Source organism: Mytilus trossulus, chromosome 7 (genome assembly GCF_036588685.1).
Source record: "Mytilus trossulus isolate FHL-02 chromosome 7, PNRI_Mtr1.1.1.hap1, whole genome shotgun sequence".
Taxonomy (NCBI): domain Eukaryota; kingdom Metazoa; phylum Mollusca; class Bivalvia; order Mytilida; family Mytilidae; genus Mytilus; species Mytilus trossulus.
Window position 1 is genome coordinate 44,889,965 of NC_086379.1, and position 21,920 is coordinate 44,911,884.

General features: G+C 29.3%; 1 protein-coding gene across 3 annotated transcripts in view; it reads right to left on the reverse strand.

Moving 5' to 3' along the window:
* Window positions 1–245: 245 nt before the first annotated feature.
* LOC134725152 (prolyl 4-hydroxylase subunit alpha-2-like) overlaps window positions 246–21,920 on the reverse strand; it is a 28,467-nt gene continuing 6,792 nt past the window's right edge. The window contains exons 3-13 of one of the 3 annotated variants that reach the window (XM_063588732.1): window positions 19,743–19,904; window positions 17,278–17,438; window positions 15,264–15,315; window positions 14,124–14,347; window positions 13,183–13,356; window positions 12,607–12,677; window positions 10,813–10,912; window positions 9,945–9,998; window positions 8,918–8,977; window positions 6,298–6,366; window positions 246–5,462 (exon numbers count right to left, since the gene is read on the reverse strand). In XM_063588732.1, the coding sequence (XP_063444802.1) occupies window positions 5,295–5,462; window positions 6,298–6,366; window positions 8,918–8,977; window positions 9,945–9,998; window positions 10,813–10,912; window positions 12,607–12,677; window positions 13,183–13,356; window positions 14,124–14,347; window positions 15,264–15,315; window positions 17,278–17,438; window positions 19,743–19,904 (1,295 nt within the window). In that variant the 3' untranslated portion in view covers window positions 246–5,294. Of the gene's footprint in view, window positions 5,463–6,297; window positions 6,367–7,785; window positions 7,852–8,917; window positions 8,978–9,944; window positions 9,999–10,812; window positions 10,913–12,606; window positions 12,678–13,182; window positions 13,357–14,123; window positions 14,348–15,263; window positions 15,316–16,467; window positions 16,629–17,277; window positions 17,439–19,742; window positions 19,905–21,920 lie in introns of all 3 variants that reach the window. The other 2 variants (XM_063588731.1, XM_063588730.1) reach the window with 2 other exon arrangements.

Here is a 21,920-nt window from a genome sequence, read left to right on the forward strand (position 1 = left end):
CCAACACTATTCAGTTATTTTAGCAGATGTATATCCAAGCAAATAAAGTCGAGGACAAAGATTGGACATATGACAAATGAAATTTTGTAACACAAAGCATCTGTAAACAAGGGGTAAAACATCCCAATCTTCTATCACCTTAAATATCTTTGAGAAAGTAGTTTAAGCTGTAACCAGTCAAAATTGTACTTCCTATCTTGCATTCTGCAACTTTCCTTGTAAGGAGACAAAAATTAAAGACAACATCATTTTGCAATGCTTGTCAACATTTTATTACAAAATAATATCACCTTGGATGTTCCAAACATAATTCATTAAAAAAATTGACATTTATTTAAATCAATAACAATTGTCATTTAATATTTCAACATTGGTATCACAGAAAAATGTTGGTAACAATACATTCATGTGTGATAATTTAACTGAATGTCGCTATTATCTGTCCATTATAGATGTTTTCTACTCCATACACTATAATACTATTACCAAATATGTAACAAATGTAATTTTGCATGGAAATCATTTCTTATTCTTTAATCACCCTTGTTCTCAACTAATATTTTGTTGTGCTAAAAATTTAACTTTTAAGTAAAATCAAATACTTTTTATCTATACATTATTAGTTCTTTCAAATTTTTCTTGAAAATATTGCTTACACAGATATAGTTAGCTTTTTATATGGTTGGTAATTGCTTATCACTAATTGCACTTATATTTTCATTTCAATTTATGATTTCTAGTACTAACTTATGTGACAGCATGCAGCTGGAAATTGTAGTCATTGCCTTATATAATCATGCATTAACTGGCTATAAAAGAAATTACACTACAAAAGTGCTTCAAATATTAGAAAAAGTGCATTTATCTCCTATAAATTACAACTTTGCATGCAGGCTTCAAATATGAGGTGTATTATTTCAAAATTTCTGCCCATATTATGTGCAATATAAAGCTTTTAAATAGAGAAATGAAGCACTACTGAAAAGTTATAAAAAAAGTAACATAAAAACTTAAAAAAAAAAAAAAAAGAAGAAACCAATATGCATTGTTAAAGGAAAATGCAATAATAAACACTTTTTTCTTTTGTATCCTTAATGTCATAAATCAATAATTAAGTATGTAATTTTTTTCTTAAACTTTAAACAATTATGTAAGAAATTGTCAGATTAATAAATTAATGTAAAAACTTTTCCAATAATTCTACTCAATGACACCCTGGGTAGTTAGATAAAAAATTAACAAGGAGCAATAAAGCTTTTATTTCTCTTGGTGTACCCTTTTTGCTTTTTATCAATTTGTGTCCAGGTTTAATCTTAATACCTCTTCTTTTACTCATAAAACAACTATTATGCAATCTTGACCCTGAGTTAATGTTTCCTTCTTTGTATCATGCACAATGATTTTTCTCTCCTCTATACGTTGGTATTTGTATTTCCTAGGCATTGGTCAATATAAATAAAACACATGTTTAATAATGATTTATCTTTGGTGAACATTTTTATAGATCTTTGATCAGAGATTCAATATGAACAAACACAATTCATAACAAACTCAACAATATATACGAAACATAAACAGATAGTGTAAAATTTAGAGATTATAAAAGTAAGGAGACATTTTTACAGTCAATGTAAAATTCAGAGATTATAAAGGAAAGGGGGCATTAAAACAGTCAATGTAAAATTTAGAGATTATAAAAGTAAAGGGACATTTTTTTAAGTGAAGATGAGTATTCAAAATATTATGACATTGAAAATCTCAACATCTTTTTCTGCCTCATGGCAAATAATGGTATCTATTAATGAAATGCTACACCTACAGTTAATTTTACTTTTAACATATTGTTTCATCAAAATTATGATTGAAATTTTTTTATATCTTAGAAATGTTTCAATGGCAGTTGTCATTTTTATTAAAGATGGAGATACTCAAACTGGATCATGTGTTATAAAAGTGAACAAAATTATCATACAAATATATATACATAAAGATGAAACTTGAACTATTTCCTCTCAATTCAAAAGCAACATTTTTGGGTAGATGACAGTTCTGATAAAAGCATTGACAAATAAAGATTTATTTTACTATGGCACAATTTATTACTTAATGGATTTATTAGAATAAAGGCAAGATTGTTTTTCTAAATTATTTTGAATGGCACAAATTATTCAGAGGTAAAGCTGATATAACAAAAGAATAAAACTCAATTGTTAAAGGACTGATAGATTTTCCAAAACATTTATATACACATACAATATAAAAATACATTACAGTTATTGTCTGATTATCATATTTAACATAAGATATATCAGGATTTATAAAAGCATTAATATGTTCACTATAACTACTATATATATCAGGATTCATAGCAAACTTTGTAGATTTCATAAGTTTAAAGTCAGTGATAACCAAAAGTTCATATAATAGATCCTAAATTCCTAAAAAAAAAACATGTATTTTTTATTTTAAAGTGTTAGTTTTAGAACACAGTTTTCTGATTATCATATTTAACATAAGATGTATCAGCATTTATAAAATCATTTAAATCTTTAGTAAAACTACTATATATACCATGGTTCATATCAAACTCTGTAGATTTTAAAAGTTTATAGACAAAGATATTCATACAAATGCTCAGTTTTTAAATTCACTTTAATACAGAGAATCTGTTTTTGTTTTAAATAAATATAGGAAGATGTGGTGTGAGTGCCAATGGGACAACTCTCCATCCAAATAACAATTTAAAAAGTAAACCATTATAGGTTAAAGTATGGCCTTTAACACAGAGCCTTGGCTCACACCGAACAACAACCTATTAAATGTTTGTTTTTGAACATCAAAACTATCAACATGAAACTTTCCATACAGCTAAATACAATTTGGTGAAATGAATGATAAAACATGATAGAGTTTGATATCACATATTAGTTTTTAACAAAGCATGTGCCCTATAAATAGGACACAAATCAGAAGATATGTACCGTACAAGTCAATCTGAACATGAAAATATAAACTGAACTACAGAACTAATAGAATAAAACTGGATTTTAGTAGAATTAAAGCTAGAAACAAAGTCAAAAATCAACACATGTTCAAGTCACTGAAATAAAACAGTAAAGATACATTTAAAAATATTATTTGGTATTCAATATGTAAGAAATTAAAAATACTACACACATAATCTTCTATACTATATATTAATATAATAAAGTAAGCTGTATCTAAGTCATGATACTTTTAAAGTCATTAAAAACAAATAAAAAATTATACATGTATAAGAAAGGTAGGTATAAATGTTTTGTATTTTAAAGTTAACTTAACCAATATTTTCAAAGATGTGATAGTTGAAACTAAGTTGAACAGCAACATATTGGAATTATCATTTAACAGTAATTTGTAACAATCAATATTATACAATGATGGCAATTCTTATGCAATAAAAAAAAACAAAAAAAAATTACAAATGTTTAACCGATTCTATCTCCACTCATTATTAAACATTTATTAAAAATTCTATCCATAGTTGGTAAAGTATTGATAAAGTTCACAACATATACCAAATTGTTTCTAGTCAGAAATATCTACGAAATTTACAAATAGACAAAAACATATAAACAGACTGACAGACAGGGTGATTACTGTTTACTATACACTCCATGAGTATGGGTATACTATTTCTTTGTTTGTACTAATGAATCTTTAATTATAGAAAAACAGTAAATTTCCATAACCAGAATTTGTTTCACCTACCAGCAGGCTACTATGATGACATCATTAATGAAATGTATGTCATGAATATTTTAAATGCTGCCCAATGAAAAATGAGATACAAGAGTATAACCCTGGACACATGAAACAATGAAAAATATTTTCCAGTAATGTAGAATTGTTTTTAACACATCATTTATTGAAATAAAAATTAATCCACTTTGTGACATGGAAAGGAATCAAAAAGACATTTAATTTAGACTTAAAGTTGTAAACAAAAGTATACAACCAGACAAATTAAGCAACACAAGTAACAAAGAGAAAACAAAGGGTTCTCTGTTATTATTTTAAAATAGCAGTTAAAAATATTTTAACAATTCATTATCTATAATATTGTGTATGTTGATTTTAAAAATGTGTGTTTTATGTTCTTTTTGTGAACAAGGCACTTAAATATATTTTAACACAACTAACTTATTTCAATACAAAAAGTTTTATTTTATTTGCAGTGTATTTGATCTCTTGCTTAACAAAGATGGAAAGAAATCATTTATGCATTAACTAAAGGTCAAGGTTGCAAATTTGTCATTAAAATCCCAGGTGTATCCACTTGTCAATTTTTACTGCTGTACAAAAATAAAAAATTCTTGACAAATGCAAAATGTTTAAAAATATTAAAGATTTTTCTGTTGGATCCTTTTTAGATGTGACCTTATACCAAATTTAATGACTCTACACAATACATGTTTAGAAAAATATCTTTCAAGTGTTATTCATGCACAAAATATATGCAAGGGTAACCCAAATTATCCCCGTCTTGTTTAATTATCAAAGATGTGTTTCTAAGATGATGCATTAGTCTGGATCTGAAGCATAACACAAAACTTAGCAGTCTCTTATTTGTAAAATATATCTCTAAGTGATATAATGTATGCAAGGCTTTTCATAACTTTCAAAGATATATTCACCCATTAAAAGATAATATCCTATAATTTCAGTTCCGTAAAAAAAGACTTAACATAAAGCTACCAGGAAAAATGAAAAAAATACTCTACATTATATTCTTTTCCTTAGCAAAGGTAATAATAAAATATAATTATTATTTTTCATAATAACAATTATTTAGTTTATAACATACTTAATTTATAAAGAATCTTCATTTTGCAGCTGCAGATTAATTTTCCTTGCTACTCAATGAAAATACGTGTAAATTTAATATGCAACAATATTTTAAACAAACAAGATCTGACTTCAATCTTTTTATGGAATTCATATAGACCTGCAACGATAAATTGAATTGCAAGATTATAGATTATTTTCAGGCTAATTTAAGCAATTTCTACCTAAAAATTTTCAAAGAAAACTCAATTCCTTTCTAAGCAGGTTTGTGTATAAAATAAGAGTGGTATCAAAATCAATTGATTGAAAAGAGTTAATAACAATGTGTTACAAATAACTCAAATTTGCAAAAAAAATTTCCTATAACAATGCATAATCGTGATTTATTCTATATATACATATATAATGATTGTTAATGAATGGAATCACAAATTTCTTCATAAATTATCTCCCTTTTTGTCTTTTCTTTAGTCGTCTTCTTCTAAACCACATGGTCTTCGGAATTCCTGTCCTCGTTCATGGATCCATTTATTTGACACCCATTTTGTACCAACTAAAACTGGACATGCAGCATGCCGTGTGTCATAAATACCATCTCCGTTTTTATACAAATTATACCAAAATGCTGCCATTCCCTGAAAAAATAAAAATTTACTTTCACATGATGTTCAGAATATAAACATTTTATCATTATTGTAGAATAAAATGAATATAAAAGTATTTTCTTTTTTCGCAAAGTATTAAATCATAATTGGAAAAGATTTTTTTTACATAAAAATACCTTAACTTTTTAAGGTCCATGGGACAAACTTTCATGACATGTAGTGTAGGCAAATTAAAGTGAGAGAACAGAAATGAATTTTGATATGGTACATGTACAAATGGAGGAGGGTAACACTTAAACCCAATCTGCCGCAGGGGAAACATAAAAAAAGTTAACACTAAAGCCCCATCCAAAATTTTAAGACACTTATTTCAACTAAGAACAGGAAAATTAATGCCTCATGCACACTTACATTTAATTCGTATTAAATTCAAATCATATGCCAATCAAAATTGCTAATAGCGTTCACATAGGCTAACTCGCTTTATCCAATTTGCATTCAGTTAATTCAAATTAAAAGGTAGTATGGACACGTTCTAAATTTAAATCGAATTAAATTATTACAAATAATTGATAATAAGAATTAAAAGATAACATCATCAGGACAGTAAAGAAAATTTGACAAACATTAGAACTGTTATTAGAACTTGGGTTAGGACATAACAGGTTTCAAATGCATATTAGATTGATTCAAATTAGAAATTAAATTAGAAATTAGTGTGAATGCAGCATTATCTACTTTCTACTTTCAAGAATTCATCATTTATAACAAGTCTGGATATTTCAATAAATGAATGAAACTTATTCAGGTATATTTTTTTACAACATGATATTAAACATGTTCAACAAAGATGAAGATAACCTACCCTTTTAGGGAATATTTTAACTCCAATATATGGGAAGACTGTCGCTCCACCTGCTTCAACATCACTCATCTGGAAAATAAATAAATTTCATTAGAATTAAAATTCAATAATCAAAACAATCATGGAATAAATAAAAAACTTTTTTCGCTTTCTACATGTAAGCAATATTTGTGTTTATATTTTCTTATGGTTGAAAGTTGACTTTGATTATGAAAGTAAAAAAAAATCATATTTAATATTGTTTCAACTTTTTAAATTTTTAAAGCTATAAATTTCTAATTTAACAAATTATCTGACAAAATGCAAGAATTGATATAATTCACCCTAGGAAATGGTGGTTCAATCTTGATAATACATGTATTGCTTATAACTGTAGTAAAAAAATCTATGAAATTCTTTGAAGTTTAACATCATTTTCTTGTAAAAACATCTCTCACAAGTTGTTCTCTTCAATTAACACAAGCAAAAGATCAACTACTCTCCATCAATGACAAAAGAAAGTCCTTTTTCAAAAACCACCAAGCATGCTGTTTAAATATTAGGATATCAGACATATTTAATAGGTTAGCATGTGTATGGTTTGAATCTGGTTTATTGAGCCCTGTTCATAGCCATCTCAGAAATCATTTAACTGTTTTTTCTCATGGCCAATATGGTATAATATTTTCTGCACCTTCCTGTCAAATTGATATTTTTAGGTGGCTTGGTGGTTGACCTGTACCAACGCAATCCTCAAAATTAGTATCCCAGAAAAAATAACGAACCACAGTAAGGCTAAAGAATAGTTTTCTGTTTACTTATTACAAACTATAGCTAACTCTATTTTAATTAACCAGTACTTCAAGGGAAATGATTTATTTTGAACTTAAGTCAAAAATTATATTTCTGATTTTCATTCTCATTTTGGGGGTAAGGGTTATAGCTGACTTTTGATTTAAAATTGTCTCTTAGATAAATTGTCCTCATCGTAAACCGACAAACAGAAAAAAACTAAAATATGAGAATCAGGAAGGTATTTGCAATTGAGTTGGTCTCTTTCAGAATTTAGATTAGAATCATAATATTCAATGAGGTAGGAGCTTTATTTTCCAAATATAGTACCTTCAATATTGACCAGAATTTCAAAAGTTATACTGATTGATTGTTGGTCACTTTTAAACATCCAGTGGCAAATATTTCATACAAATTCAGGATGAGAAAAAAATATAAACTTATGCATTAGGTAAGTCACGTCAATCACCAGGATGAAGGGCAGGTAATTAGGACTGTCACCAGAAGGGGATTTAGGGGGGCAGGGGGCCCCAAGCCCCCTCCTTTTCTGGGAAAAATTTGGTTGATTATATAAGGAATCACCAAAGCATGACAGGAGTGGACCCCACTTATGAACATTTCTGGATCCGCCACTGGTCACTAAAAATTGAGGTTAAATTGGATAGGAACAGAAAATAAAAGATGTACATCACAAAAGAAATAGTTTTTCTAACTCACATATGACAACCATGTTGCTATCCTATTGCCAGTATTCAAACCTTTGAAAGCATTAGACTCTTCTTTCTGAATAAAGTACAGGCACATGTAATCATATTAGCTCAAGATGTATATAAAATATATTTTATGTAGCAAGCTTTTTCAAACACCTATAGTGTAAATTTATTTCAAGGATCATGAAATCAGTACTCATGAAAATACATTTTAAGGATTATCCATCAAGAGAGAAAACAATGGCAATAATAAGGTACACAATTTATAAAAGATATAAAAAAAAAGTTAGTTTTTGTCACTTTTGAAAAATTAGAATGGCTAAATTCAAGAATAGTAATTTGATAATATTTAGAGATTATCTGTAAGTCAACTGAATCTCCAAGCAGAAGATTATTATTTCAACAAGTTCTGACTAGTTGGCATCAGTTTTGGAAAGTCCAATGCTAATTGATTGAGCACATGGAAACTCTTAAAAAAAATCTTTGGAATATTATTCTCTTGAATTTTTCAATTTCTTGTTGCTATTCCTTTTATGAAAGATCATGGAAGGTTTCTGTTTAGCTCTTTTCTTGTTTCATAAATGCAATAAAGAAAATTAAAAGATTGAGTCACTGGCCATTTAAAAAAGCTTGCTACAATTATAAACATGCACATTTCAAAGCTTGACAGTAATAACATACAGCTTTCTCAAGATTTTGGCACAATTATTATTTCTGATATGTATATGATAAACATGTGTATTTGCTGTCAGTGACCCAGAAAGATGAAAAAGGGAGCTCCTAAAACTTCAATTTTTTTTATTCTTAATTTTTTTTCATTTCACGCTGAAAATTTTAAGTTAAACATATCAATCAGAAACAATACAGTGCACAAAAGCTTTTGACTACTGTGGATTCATTATTATTCGTTGGATACCAATTTTCGTGGTTTTCATGGTTACAGGTAAACCCTAATTCAAATGTTCCCCGATTATAATATTTTCAATAGACTTTGTATACAGAGATTTGCAAAACCACGAAATCAAATATCCATGAATATGCAAGTTTTCAGCAATCCACGAAAATTGATACCCATGAATATAAATGAATCCACAGTAGTATTTAGACCTATGTTGTTGTGTATATGTATGTAAACTTACATAAGTTAGGAACGTTGCAATCCTGTTGCCATTTATTTGCGCCACAATTGAATTTGGTTTCTGTAACAGCAGATAATATGCTACTTGGTTACTTAAGTATTGTAATACTTATTATCCTTAGTATAAAACGTTTTTTGCAAAGGAAACCATGTATGATTTTCTTGAATTGTTTTACGTTGTGTTATCGGGGCCTTTTATAGCTGACTATATGTGGTATGGGCTTTGCTCATTGTTGAAGGCTGTACGGTGACCTATTATTGTTAATGTTTGTGTCATTTTGGTCTCTTGTGGATAGTTGTCTCATTGGCAATCATACCACATCTTCTTTTTAATATATTGATAAGTTGATAGGATGTAGTTTTCTATCTCATTACAAGAACTAGTATTTGAAATTGGAAATTGTTTTTTTTTCTAAATTGTAATTAAAAACTAGACTGTTAGTTTTATTGATTCAAAGATTCACATATTTCATGTTGAGGCCAACTTAACAATATCATTTATTCCCATAGTTGAAGGCTCTACAGTGACCTATAATTACTTATATCTTTATCATTTTAATTCTGCAGAATAGTTGTTTCATTGGCAACCATACCAGATCTCTGTATTTTTTTTTATACACAAGTTTATAAAAAAAAAATGTTTTTGCTTTTATAGTTCACTCATTCACATACAATCAATAAATAACAGTATTTAAAAAAAATAATATTAAGAAACAGAGAAGCGAACATGCTTCAGATTGTCATTCTTCTATATACAGGTAAGTTACGAATAAGAATGAACCTTAAGAATACAAGTTTCATATCAAATTCAAATTAGTTATCTTTTCTAAGTACTATTTGTATAAATGTCTTTCACTTATTATAAATTTAGGGGTGACCTAATGTAAAGCAGATACACGAGTTTTAGTTATCTGATAGTGAAGTCACTTTTGAGAATACTAATAAAGTTTTGAAACTGTTCAAAAAAGTCAATACTTTTTTATTCATTGAATAAGGTTTCTTTTTCTCATCTGATAAATCATACCTACCCTTGCAAAATCAAAATGAGGTTCATAATGTCCACCTATACCATAATTAGCTATCTACAAAACAAGAAAAGAAAAAATATGAAAATGAAATGTTTGTGTATATCATGTGGGACAAAAAACATATATACACAAGATAATACAACAAAATGTCAATATAAATTCTAATCAATGTCAAGTAATACAGCTAATTCCAAATAGGTTTGAAAATAATAACTGTCTCCCTGCTAGGATTTTTGTGATGAACTGAGCCAATCTATGTATACAAATATTAGAGCACATGTAATATAAACTGACACAACAAAGATCCAACTATTGCCATAGTTGGGACAGTAACATATTTTTAATAGCAGGCATTATCGGTCGTCCCACTGTCTATATCACTTTGTTCAGCTCTTAATATTATTCCGTCAAATATGTTGACCTGGTTTTAATAACTTTGACCCAGACATATCAGCGACATCATAATGTTTGAACCGACGTTAATAACTTTGACCTGAACTTATCAAGTCATCTTTTGTGTGCTGGTGTAAACAAAGAAAACACTTCTGAAACTCACAAATATAGCCCTGTAAATCGATTATCAGATTATCTGCATATTGATATTGTAACATATCAGCTGCTTGACATTATATGAAGGCTTTTTGATCTCGTTCGCTATGCTCACTTGACAAAAAGCTTCATATTATGTCTCGCAGCTGATATGTTACGATATCAACATGCAGATCACCTGATAATCGGTACATCTTGAAATTACTAGGCACAGCCTATGAACTGTAGATTACAGGTATAATGATATAAAAGTGACTTTGGTCAAAATTTTCTGTATGTAAATATCTATGTATTATAATGTCACAGTAACATAATGTACCTGTAGGTCTTCAGCTGTATCCATTTCTAATTTCGTGACAGCAGATATTCTCCTGTTCACTCTTTCTACAACAATGTCATCATCAGGTCTTAACCAAGCACTGTAAAAATCAAATACTAATTAAATGATGAAAAAATATATTATACTGTGAAAGTACTTTAATTCGTGGGTATCAATTTTCGTGGTTTGAGCAATATTGACATGTACGTGGGTTTTTAATTTCGTGGATATTTGTTTTCGAAAAAAAATTAAAAAATTAAAGCCTTTAGAAACGAAGGTTACAAATAGTCTATATTAAAGGAAATTGCAAAGTAAACATTGACCCGTGTAAACCGTAGTGATAACATCAATTAACCCATGATAAAGTGATTAATTAAAGTCCATCAAAGGTGTTAATTAGGCCATAAACAGTCACCTAAAGAAAACAGTAACATAAACAAATGCTATGAACGTATCTTGAATTGTCAAATAATTCTTATTAAAATCAAGCCCAGCATGAAATTATTATTTCCCATATGTAAGAGTACTGTGAAGATATAAAATGAACACTTTATCATACAAGTATATCAATACTTGAAATCTTACTTTTATCGATCAAAAATATATTTCATGAGAATTTAAAGACCAAAAGTTAGGTTATTAAAGATTAAATGGGTATAATCCTGCATGCAGTTGTAGTTCTGTGACTGCTATTAAAGTATTCTCAGATTTGGCGTTATTCAATACATTCTCTAGATCATATCAGTAGTAAAACCTACCAATGGGGATCTTTCCATGCATTGATTTGGACAATGGTTGTTTTATTTCGTTGGACACTTAAATTCGTGGATAAAGTCATCCACAAAAACCACGAAAATTGGTATCCCACGAATAAAATTACTTTCACAGTATTGGGCTGCATTCAAGTTTAGAAAATGTACCTAGGAGAATCTCAAAAGAACTGTACAAATTCTTTTAAGTACGTAAATTTTTATGAAAATTTGTTTTTTATCAATTGTGAGACACAGTACATAAACTATTAATCAACTTCTTTTGACATTAGTTTGGTTGTATCCAAGGCAATCTTTATGTAAATAAGTCAGTTGCAGCAAATAAAACCTTTGACATAGTTTGACCTTGACCTTTTTCTAACTTTGCCATTCTAACACTACCAATATAAATTTTTGTTTTAAATAACTACTAATTCTCTATTATGCTGACTGCATAATTCCCTTGTAATGTTGCCCTTTATGATTGTCACATGAGGAGCAGGATCTGATTATCCTTTCGGAGTACCTGAGATCACTCCCAGTGTATGTTGGGGTTTGTGTTGCTAAATCTCTAGTTTTGATGTTCCATGTAGTGTACTGTTGTTTGTCTTTTTTTTAAATTTATTTGCCAAGGTGTTGTCGTTTATTTTCAACTTATATGATGTCTTTTGGTCTTTTTCTTTTTTTTGCAAGGCGTTTCCTGTTTATTCTTATTTTATGAGTTTGATATCACTATAGTATCATTTGCCCGCCCCTCTTGTACTTAAAATCTAGAATTCATTAATAAATAAAAAAATATGCTTCTGGTATCAGTCTCTACTAATTATCATGTTTGCTTACTCAGCAGTTATCTTTTTTAGAATCTAAAGGACTATGGGTGATATCATTATTCTTACATCAAAATGAAAATTACATACCTCGTTGGTTGAATTTCCATTGTTTAGAATGTTTTTGACCAAGTATGTTTTGGTGTCGGCTTTTGAAATTTTACCCAGAATGCACAATATTCTGAAACGGCAATTTAACTTTTATCTTTAAATTTTACCTTTTGCTTACTCTGTAATGAGCAAATTCTAATTTTCCTGTTTTAGCATTATGCACTGTTGCTCTTCCAAGCTGCAATTAAAATAATAATCTTTTAGCAACATGCATCCTTCAATGTTTACATTTTTTTCTTCAAAATCTACAAAACTTTACAGCTAAAAAAAATTCTATGATTAAATTTATCACTTAATTTCCAAAATCATGTAGTTCTAATATTATAAGACTTATTTATATTTCATTCTTGAACTTTTTATTACATTCACATGCCATTGTGTATTATTTCAGTAAATTAAACAGAACATTATTTACTTATTTACTTTGAAATCATGTATATACATGTAACAACATCTCATAAAACCAACTTTTGCATTCCCCACAGAAAAAAATATATATTCCATGTTTGAATTTCAATATTGCAATGGTCCTTAATTTATCATCACTTCTTTTAGATGTAATCAATTTGAGGTAATACTATGGCTTCTCTAATACTTGTGGCATAACCTTATAATAAGCCACTTTATAAGGATCAAAATAGATTCACTGTGGTAACCCAAATATTAAATGGAATAGTCCATACCTTTGGAGTGGCAATACTTTTGATAACAGCCAGCTCATAATCTGATATAACATCATGATAAGCCACAAGATAAGGATCAAGATAAATTTCCTCTTCTTTGGCTGGATTTATCAACAATAGTGGATCGTTGTTAGTTTTATATCTACATACTAACTTATGTTGGTCTTTGTAATCCTGTAAAATAAACATGATTATGATTTCTGTGATTATTAACTCATATATATAAATTGAATCACAGAGCTTCATATACATTTCATATTTATTTATCTGGCTATCAAATATTGGCTTTGAGCATTCCCCATGAAGGTAAATCCAGAAAAGGAGCCTCTGGCCTTTGTTATTCTTGTATGATTTTTAATTTTAGTTTCTTGTGTATAATTCGGAGTTAAGTATGACATCCATTATCACTGTACTAGTATACATATTTTTTAGGGGCCAGCTGAAAGGACACCTACAGGTGCTGGAATTCTCGCTACATTGAAGACCCATTGGTGGCCTTCGGCTGTTGTCTGCTCTATGGTCAGGTTGTTGTCACTTTGACACATTCCCCATTAACTTTATTTGGTGCATAAAATTGATAGTTTTTTTCTCTCAAGGAGAACAATTGTCATATGGCTTTTTTTGTAGCTTGCTATGAGGTATGGGTTCCATTTCATTGTTGAAGGATATACAGTGACCTATAGAGGCTAACTTTTATGTTATTTGGTCTCTGATGAAGAATTTATCTCATTGGCAATCATACAAAGTCTTCTTATCTTAAATATGGCATTGTTACTAGTGTAACCGAAGAGCATTAATTTCACAAAGAAATTACTCATCTCTGCTAACCTCAAACTAATGACTTATGTGCTACAAGTCAGTGTGTATACTGACTGAGCTAAAGAAGTTATTCCTTATTTCTACACGTGGAACAAAAAATGTATGATTCTCCATCAACTTACATGTGTATGTTCTCCTCTACATAACCTTTCATACATAATGAACTCGTCCGTTGATTTATATTCATCCCTCCCTTTTTCATTTTTCAAGGGCTCATCTGCTGCTGCTTGTTCTCCCATAGAAGCATCTTCTCCCATCGTTGCAGTTTCCCCCATCTTTTCTTCCTTCTCACTTATCATTTTCAAATAGTATTCTTTATTATTTAAAGCTCTGTCATGACCTGGGACTGAAATACAGGAAGAAATAATAAATTATAAAATACTCTTTAATATACCTTTTGGTTTGTATCTTAACAGTAATGCTCTTTATAGAGCCTGTAAATTTAGATATGATTCATACAATCTCATTTAGCCTTTGAATAATCTTCTACAGTACTTTCAATATTAGGCCTTAGATTTCAGGCCTAACATGCCTAATATTGAAATAAACTGTGTTGTATTCCAATCCAGCAATAATGATAGGTAAATCAAACAGCAGTCTAATTAAATCCATACTTTGTTTATAAGGACCTGATAACGATCAGTTCGACTTTCTGTTCTAGCTATTATCACATCTGCCAATGAAATTTCTACCTTCAAAATTTTGAAGGGGAGTATAACTTTGACAAAACAAAAGGATAAAAAGTCTTTAAAACATAAAGTAGGATGGAACTTGCCAAATCCTTGTAAGCCAACCATGGATACAGGGTCTGAATTTCAATCAGATTGATTTAACAATAATTAATGGATTTATGGAAATTAATGCTGCATTATGTGCGTTTAATATTTCAATTTTAGAAAAACATTTCTTTGAGATAAAATTTGTGGTTTTGTTCATCTATACTGTGGATTCATTAATATTCGTTGGATACTATTTTTTTGTGGATTTCATGGATACAGGGGAACCATGAATTTAAATGTTCAACAAATTGCAAATTTTCTAAAGGAATGTATGCAGACTTACCAAAATCGCGAAATCAAATATCCACGAATATGCTAGTTTTCCTCAAACCATGAAAACTGGTATCCACAAAAAAAAAGGAATCCACAGTATATAAAATTCATGATTTAGTTCCTCAACAAATTGTACAGTCTCACAGAATATATTTGGCAAGTTTGTTTTTAGGTACAGTGTATTTAAATAAGTTCAGATAACAAACTTACCTAATGTTAACAATTCGTTTGTCAGATCTAATGCATGTCTCACATTTCCTTGCTGTAAAATAACAATAAACACAAGTCAGGAGCCTGTAATTCAGTGGTTGTCGTTTGTTTATGTGTTACATATTTTTTGTTTGTTAATTTTTTACATAAATAAGGCCGTTATTTTTTTTGTTTGAATTGTTTTACATTGCCTTATCGGGGCCTTTTATAGCTGACTATGCAGTATGGGCTTTGTTCATTGTTGAAGGCCGTAATGTGACCTATAGTTGTTAATGTTTGTGTCATTTTGGTCATTTGTGGATAGTTGTCTCATTGGCAATCATACCACATCTTCTGTTTTATACTAGATGGAATCTTTAATTAATAAATCATTTCATAAAGTTTAGCCTAAACATTACAGGAGCTTCTACCTAATAAAATAAATTAACAAATATTTTCCCAAACCTAGGAAATCCATGATTACTAAAATTAAGTTTGCATTATCTCCCCTTATCCAATTGAAATAAAAAATTACAATTATCATTCACTGCATCCATCATCATTCTCTGCATCATTTATTTGTTTTAGAGAAACAAAGTATTACATTAACACATTAATGAGTCCATAATTAATTAATCAATCAATGATTCATTACATGAATGATGAGGCTTAGTGTGTTGGAGAAAAAATCTAACTGTAAAATATTTTTTTTCCTCTTTCTTTTGCACATGGTAAATATTCTGCAAGGCATATTTCATATTTTGCACACACAAATATAAGGACTACTAGATTGCCTGAACCTTAACTAGCAGTCATCCAAAGGCTTATCACAAATAAAAGGCATTTATTTTCACTAAAAGTTAAACACTTTTCTCCTGTTTCAAATGTACATGTATTGCAGTCAACCAACAAAGCAATACGAATTGTCATGAAATAAGCCACCAATCATTTGATTTCAGACACAAAGAAGTTCAATCTATCTACAAAAGAAGTTATATTCAACAAGTCATAAATGTTTATGATATGTAAATGAATTGTAACCTCAACATGTCGCAATGTATTTTCAACATATATATTACTGTAAACTAGCTATTTTGTACAAATCTAAGCCATCAGACAATAGCCACCCTTAACCGCAGCCACCAAATCATAACTACCATAACCAGCTTTCTAACACATTTTCTACATACATGTATCTAAGCAACAAGACCATAGCTACCCTTACCAGCATTGTAACATAAGATAGGTAATCCAGGATTTCTGATCGATCGGCTGTTTTATTGATTTCTTTCATATCTTTATTAAGGGATTCCTCCAACCACATATGACAATGGTATGTGTCACTCTGGGTGTATGCATACTTGCCAACATATAGACAATCAACAGCTGAAAAATCACATGACAAATTGTCAGGATTGACCAATCAAAAAGGGGTTAGTCCACAATGTAAACAAAAACATACCATGCAATCAACTCAAACATGTGAACAAGATCTATGCACTACTCGAAACAGTGCTGATTAGATGTGATCTTTCAAAACACAGACATGTCAACAAGATGCAGTACAGGAAAATACACCAATCAGATCTCTGCTTTCAAAACAAGGACATGTCAACAAGATGCAGTACAGGAAAATACACCAATCAGATCTCTGCTTTCAAAACACAGACATGTCAACAAGATGCAGTACAGGAAACTATGCTAATTAGATGTCAGCACACACATGGAAACAAGACTTACTACAGGAAAATATGTTAATCAGATCTGTCCTCACAGGCTTGTAAACAAGATGCACTGCAAACATTCATGCCAATCATATGTCTGCTTTAAAAATAGATATGCAAACAAGATGCTTGACAACAAATCTACCTTTCTGAAGAAACTAAAATTTTCGTTAGACATTTCATAATTGTACTATTTCTTAAACAAATCAGTTTCATTGTTAAGAGCAGTGTATATTAATGCCAAGAAGTAATTATCCTGATCATAATTATAATATGTGTACAAAAGTTGCATATTTATTTCATAAATTTACCTGATAAACAGAAAAAGCCAAGAAGTCAATAATTTCTGATTTGTTGACGGTTTTATTTTTCTCATTTTCCAATCTACTCATAGCTTCAATCATCCATGCAGTTGTATGATAGTAGTCTTCATCATTATAAGCCACACGACCAACCTCGAAACAATCAACAGCTGAAAATTGTGCAAATCATGCTATTAAGTGACATGCTATAACCTTAATCATGTTAAACATACATTTAACCTACCAAATACAATAATGATTCATAAACAAAATTGTCTGTTTTAAAAGGGGGAGGACAAAATTGTCTGTTTTAAAAGGAGGAGGAGAATGGTGAGGGTATAGAACCACTAAACCAGCCCGGGTGGAGAGAGCATACAAAAAGTAGAACATATCTTATTATAACCAGCAATTCAAATTGTACCTAAAAAAATGTGTGAGAGTTCTGCGGAACCCAGTGTCTCGCCTACTTTTTCTGTTAATTGCAGGCTCAACAAAAATGAGGAAATAAATCAATAAAATTATTCCTCTTGCTACTGTCTTTTTTGTAAGAAGCTTCTGTCCAAGTTTGGTAAAAATCCAGGATAGTTTATGAATCTAATAAATGTTTAAAAACTTTAACTGCAGACTGTAATGTTAACAGGAAGAAAAAAAAAATCCTTCTAGTTACTAGCATTTTATCATAAACAAGCTTGTCCAATTTTGGTACAAATCCAAAATAGTATAAGAAAGTTATTAAATTTTAAAAAGTTTAACCACAGAGTGAATGTTTTGTTTCCTTGCAGAAAATCTAAGTCCATTTAAAAGTAAAATATGAAAAAAAACTGGATTTATTTGTTTACAAAATTTCCCTCTAGATACTAGCTTTTGATCATAAACAAGCTTCGAAATTCTGTCGAAATTTGGTACAAATCTAAAATAGTATAAGAAAGTTATTAAGATTTTAAAAGCTTAACCACAGAGGGATTGTGTTGTTCCAATTAAAAGTAAAATTAGGAAAATACAAGATTTATTTTTTTTTACAAAATTTACTTCTGGATACTATCTTATGATCATAAACAAGCTTCTGTCCAAGTTTGGCACGAACCCAGGATAGTTTAAGAAAATTATTAAAATTTTAAAAACTTTAATCACACAGTGAATGTAATGTTTCCCAGCACAGAGTGAATATTTGTGGACGCCACCGCCTACAACGACGATGGAATGTAGGATTGCTATGTCTTGCTTTTTCGACTAAAGTCGAAAGGCTCAACAAAAAGTAACAAATCAAGAGTTTGACGAACAGGGCATGCAATATTAGAAAGTTAGCAGGCATGTTATTTTTACAATTCTTCACAACATCAAATGAAAATACATTGTTATTTTATTGTTAACTATGTGAACATATCAAATGAGTTGCATCTAATTTTCTGTGTTAAAATGGCATAAAATTTTACATTTCACAATTAATTCAAATTCTAAACTAATAAAACAGAAATTCAGAGAATTTAAAAGTAATTCCTAAATAGACAACGTTTAGGTATGGATTATGTTTCTTGTTTAAGGTTGTATTACTACTGTTGCCCATGGCTGCTTACATTTATTCCATTTGGTCTCTGGTGGGTAGTTCACTGTTGTCTCTTTGGCAATCATACCACATCTCCTTATCATGTTATAATATTGTTCTATTAAGTTCACTTCTAGCACTTACAAGATCAATAACCATCATAACAGTGTATTTGATATTTTCATATATTTCCAACATCACAGAAAATAAACATCACCTAAACAGTTTTTAAAATCTCTAAAACCAATTGTGCATGTTCATAAATAAAAGATCATGACGATTGTCATCTTCAATATGCTTGTAATATTGGTCACTGGCATTATGTTATCATCAATTAATCAACCACAGTATAACAATTAATAAATTACAGTGATACAAATGCAGTATAAGTTCAATATTATTGTACAGATATGTATTTAACACAGTTTTAAATATAAAAATAAGATGTGGTATGATTGCAAATGAGACAACTATCCACAAAAGACCAAAAATCAGTATATATCAAGTAAACATGGTTAAAACAGAAATCTGCCTCAAGTGAACCTTGCATAAAATTGTACACCCATGAAATTCCATCATTCTATTACAAAGAACCATCAAAGCAGAGAACATATTGGCAATCTGCCTAGACAAGATACAATATATTTCATGTATAACTAGAAGGTATATATATAAGTTTTACTAGGAGTTACTCCCTCTTAATTTGTTTGAATTTTAATATTTATTGTCTTTCATATATTTTTCTTTTTTTATTAAATGACATATATCATGTATATTATATACTGTACAGACAATTTTGAAGGTTTGTGGTTATAAATTGTTTTTTCTTTCTTTTTCTTTCTATCTCCGGTATGTTTGAAGGTTTAATTCTGTGCTTATGTTTTGTTGTGCTTTTTTCTTTCTGTCTGCACATGTATTGAACAAAACTTACCTGACAGTTCTGATGTTTTAATACCAGCTATATCTCCGGCTGCTATTTTTTCTGTTTCCAATTTGTAAGTGTCCTGAAGCCTCAACAAGGCTGCTACGGCTCCATTTAAATCTTCATAGGTTGGCAAATACTCTTTCAATTTGGTTACTTTTTCATGAAATTCTGTGAAAAAAAACCCATTAAATGCACATTAATTAATACTGTAATATTCAAATACTGCTGATTTATAATTTATATTCCTGGGTACCATAAATTTTCATATCTTGCATATAATTAAGTTATAATCATATATTTTTTACAACCCATCTTCTTCCAGTCCCTGAACAGATAGATAAACAATAATAATATACTCATTTCAGAAGTTCAAGATTCTAATTAAAATAAAGAGATAACATCAAAATACAAACTTGATTTGTGTTTTGTGGTAATAAGCAGTGTGTATCTTCAATGATCTATAGTTTCATAAATTTGATTGAGGCAAACTATTTAGTAAGGGAAAAATAAAGAAAAATTCACAAATTTTTAAAAGGGGCATTGCTCTTGAATGGTAAAAGTAACACCACCAAAATTCCTACTTGATCTGTGTTTGGTAGTATAAGTCTCATTACATCTGGTTGAGGCAAATTTGATTAGTTAGAGAATGAAAAGCAATTTTGGGATGTACGGACAGATGTACAAACGAACAAGGGTAAAACTTTTAATGCCCCCTCTGCTAGGGCTGGGGCATAAAAAACACTGAATCTCAATCCATTTTTTTGACAGTTTAGATACTGGTATTAATTTTGAGGTACAAATTTAGGAAATTTAGCATGTTTAGATAAAAAGAAGTACTTTCATGAATATTTGACTTTTTGGTTTCTGCTTCTCATTTTTAACCAAAACTGTACATAGAAAATGTGTAAGTCATTGAATATTTTAGTTAATGGTCACCAATTACCAAAAAGTAAAATCACAAAAATATTGAACCTAGAGATAAAATTAATTCGGAATAAAATTAGTCCATAATCACATGGCAAATTCCCCAAAATTGGTATCCCATACATGATAATCTATCAATAGTACTTTTTCTGTAAGAGATGTATTTTTCATGAAATTAATAAAAGATGAGAATACACAACTGTATGTCAAAATGTATGTGTTTAAAGAAAAGAAATCAGCTGTATAAATTTAGAGGTCAAAATTTAGTACATGTACATCTGTGCAAAGTTGTCAAGATTATAAATAAAATCATAAAATGTTTAAACACCATCCTTGACTTACTTAGCTTTACCTGCATATATTTGTAATCTATAAAACAACTAATACCAAAACCATGACATGCCAAAGAAATGCCTAATAAGCACGTACTTCATGGACATTTGTTATAAAATAATTGATCTTCATACTGTAAATTCAGAAATTATTGCGAGGTTTTTATGATTGCGAATAATGCGACAGAGTTGTTAACACAATAATTAAAACTTGAATTTTATAATATATTAACTGACTTAAGCATGACTTTTCTCAAAATCGTTAAAATCAAAATCGCATTTAAGTTTGAAATGACAAAATCACAATAATAAATGCACACAATAATTTCTTAATTTACAGTAGTAAAAGAGGTTTTGCTTTAACAGAATTTCTTTATACATTAATGCAAAAAGCCAACTAAATGGTCTATTAAGGTAGATCACAAGTATATATTTTTGAGACAGAATTTTTTTATAATTTGCCAAAATGAAGATTTTACTGTGCTCTTTTAAAAAATTTAATAAAACGTATGGGTCACCGTGCTATTTTTCAAGCAATGAGTCGTTGAAAATTGCCAAAATTTGGTTAGTTTGTTCATGAAAAAACACATTAGTGTGCATGAAAAAAATTCTATGAAATAGATTTTTTTTTTTAAATTGTGAGAAGAAAGGTTTCATAATATGTTTTAAGAAAATAAAAAGAAAACATGGTGTCACCGAACTTGTTTTCTTGCTACAAGTAAAAATAAAAAATTTACCTATTAGTCCAGTATAAATTTTGTACTAAAAGAGTTACCTCCCCTGAAATGGCTCATTTGAAAAAAAATGATTTTAAAACAAACAAAAATTATATTTGATAAAATATTTTGTATAATACGATTAATAAAAAGGTTTTCTTCAATAGAAAAATCAGTCTAACTATTGAATTGCAAATCTGTCTCTAAATTTG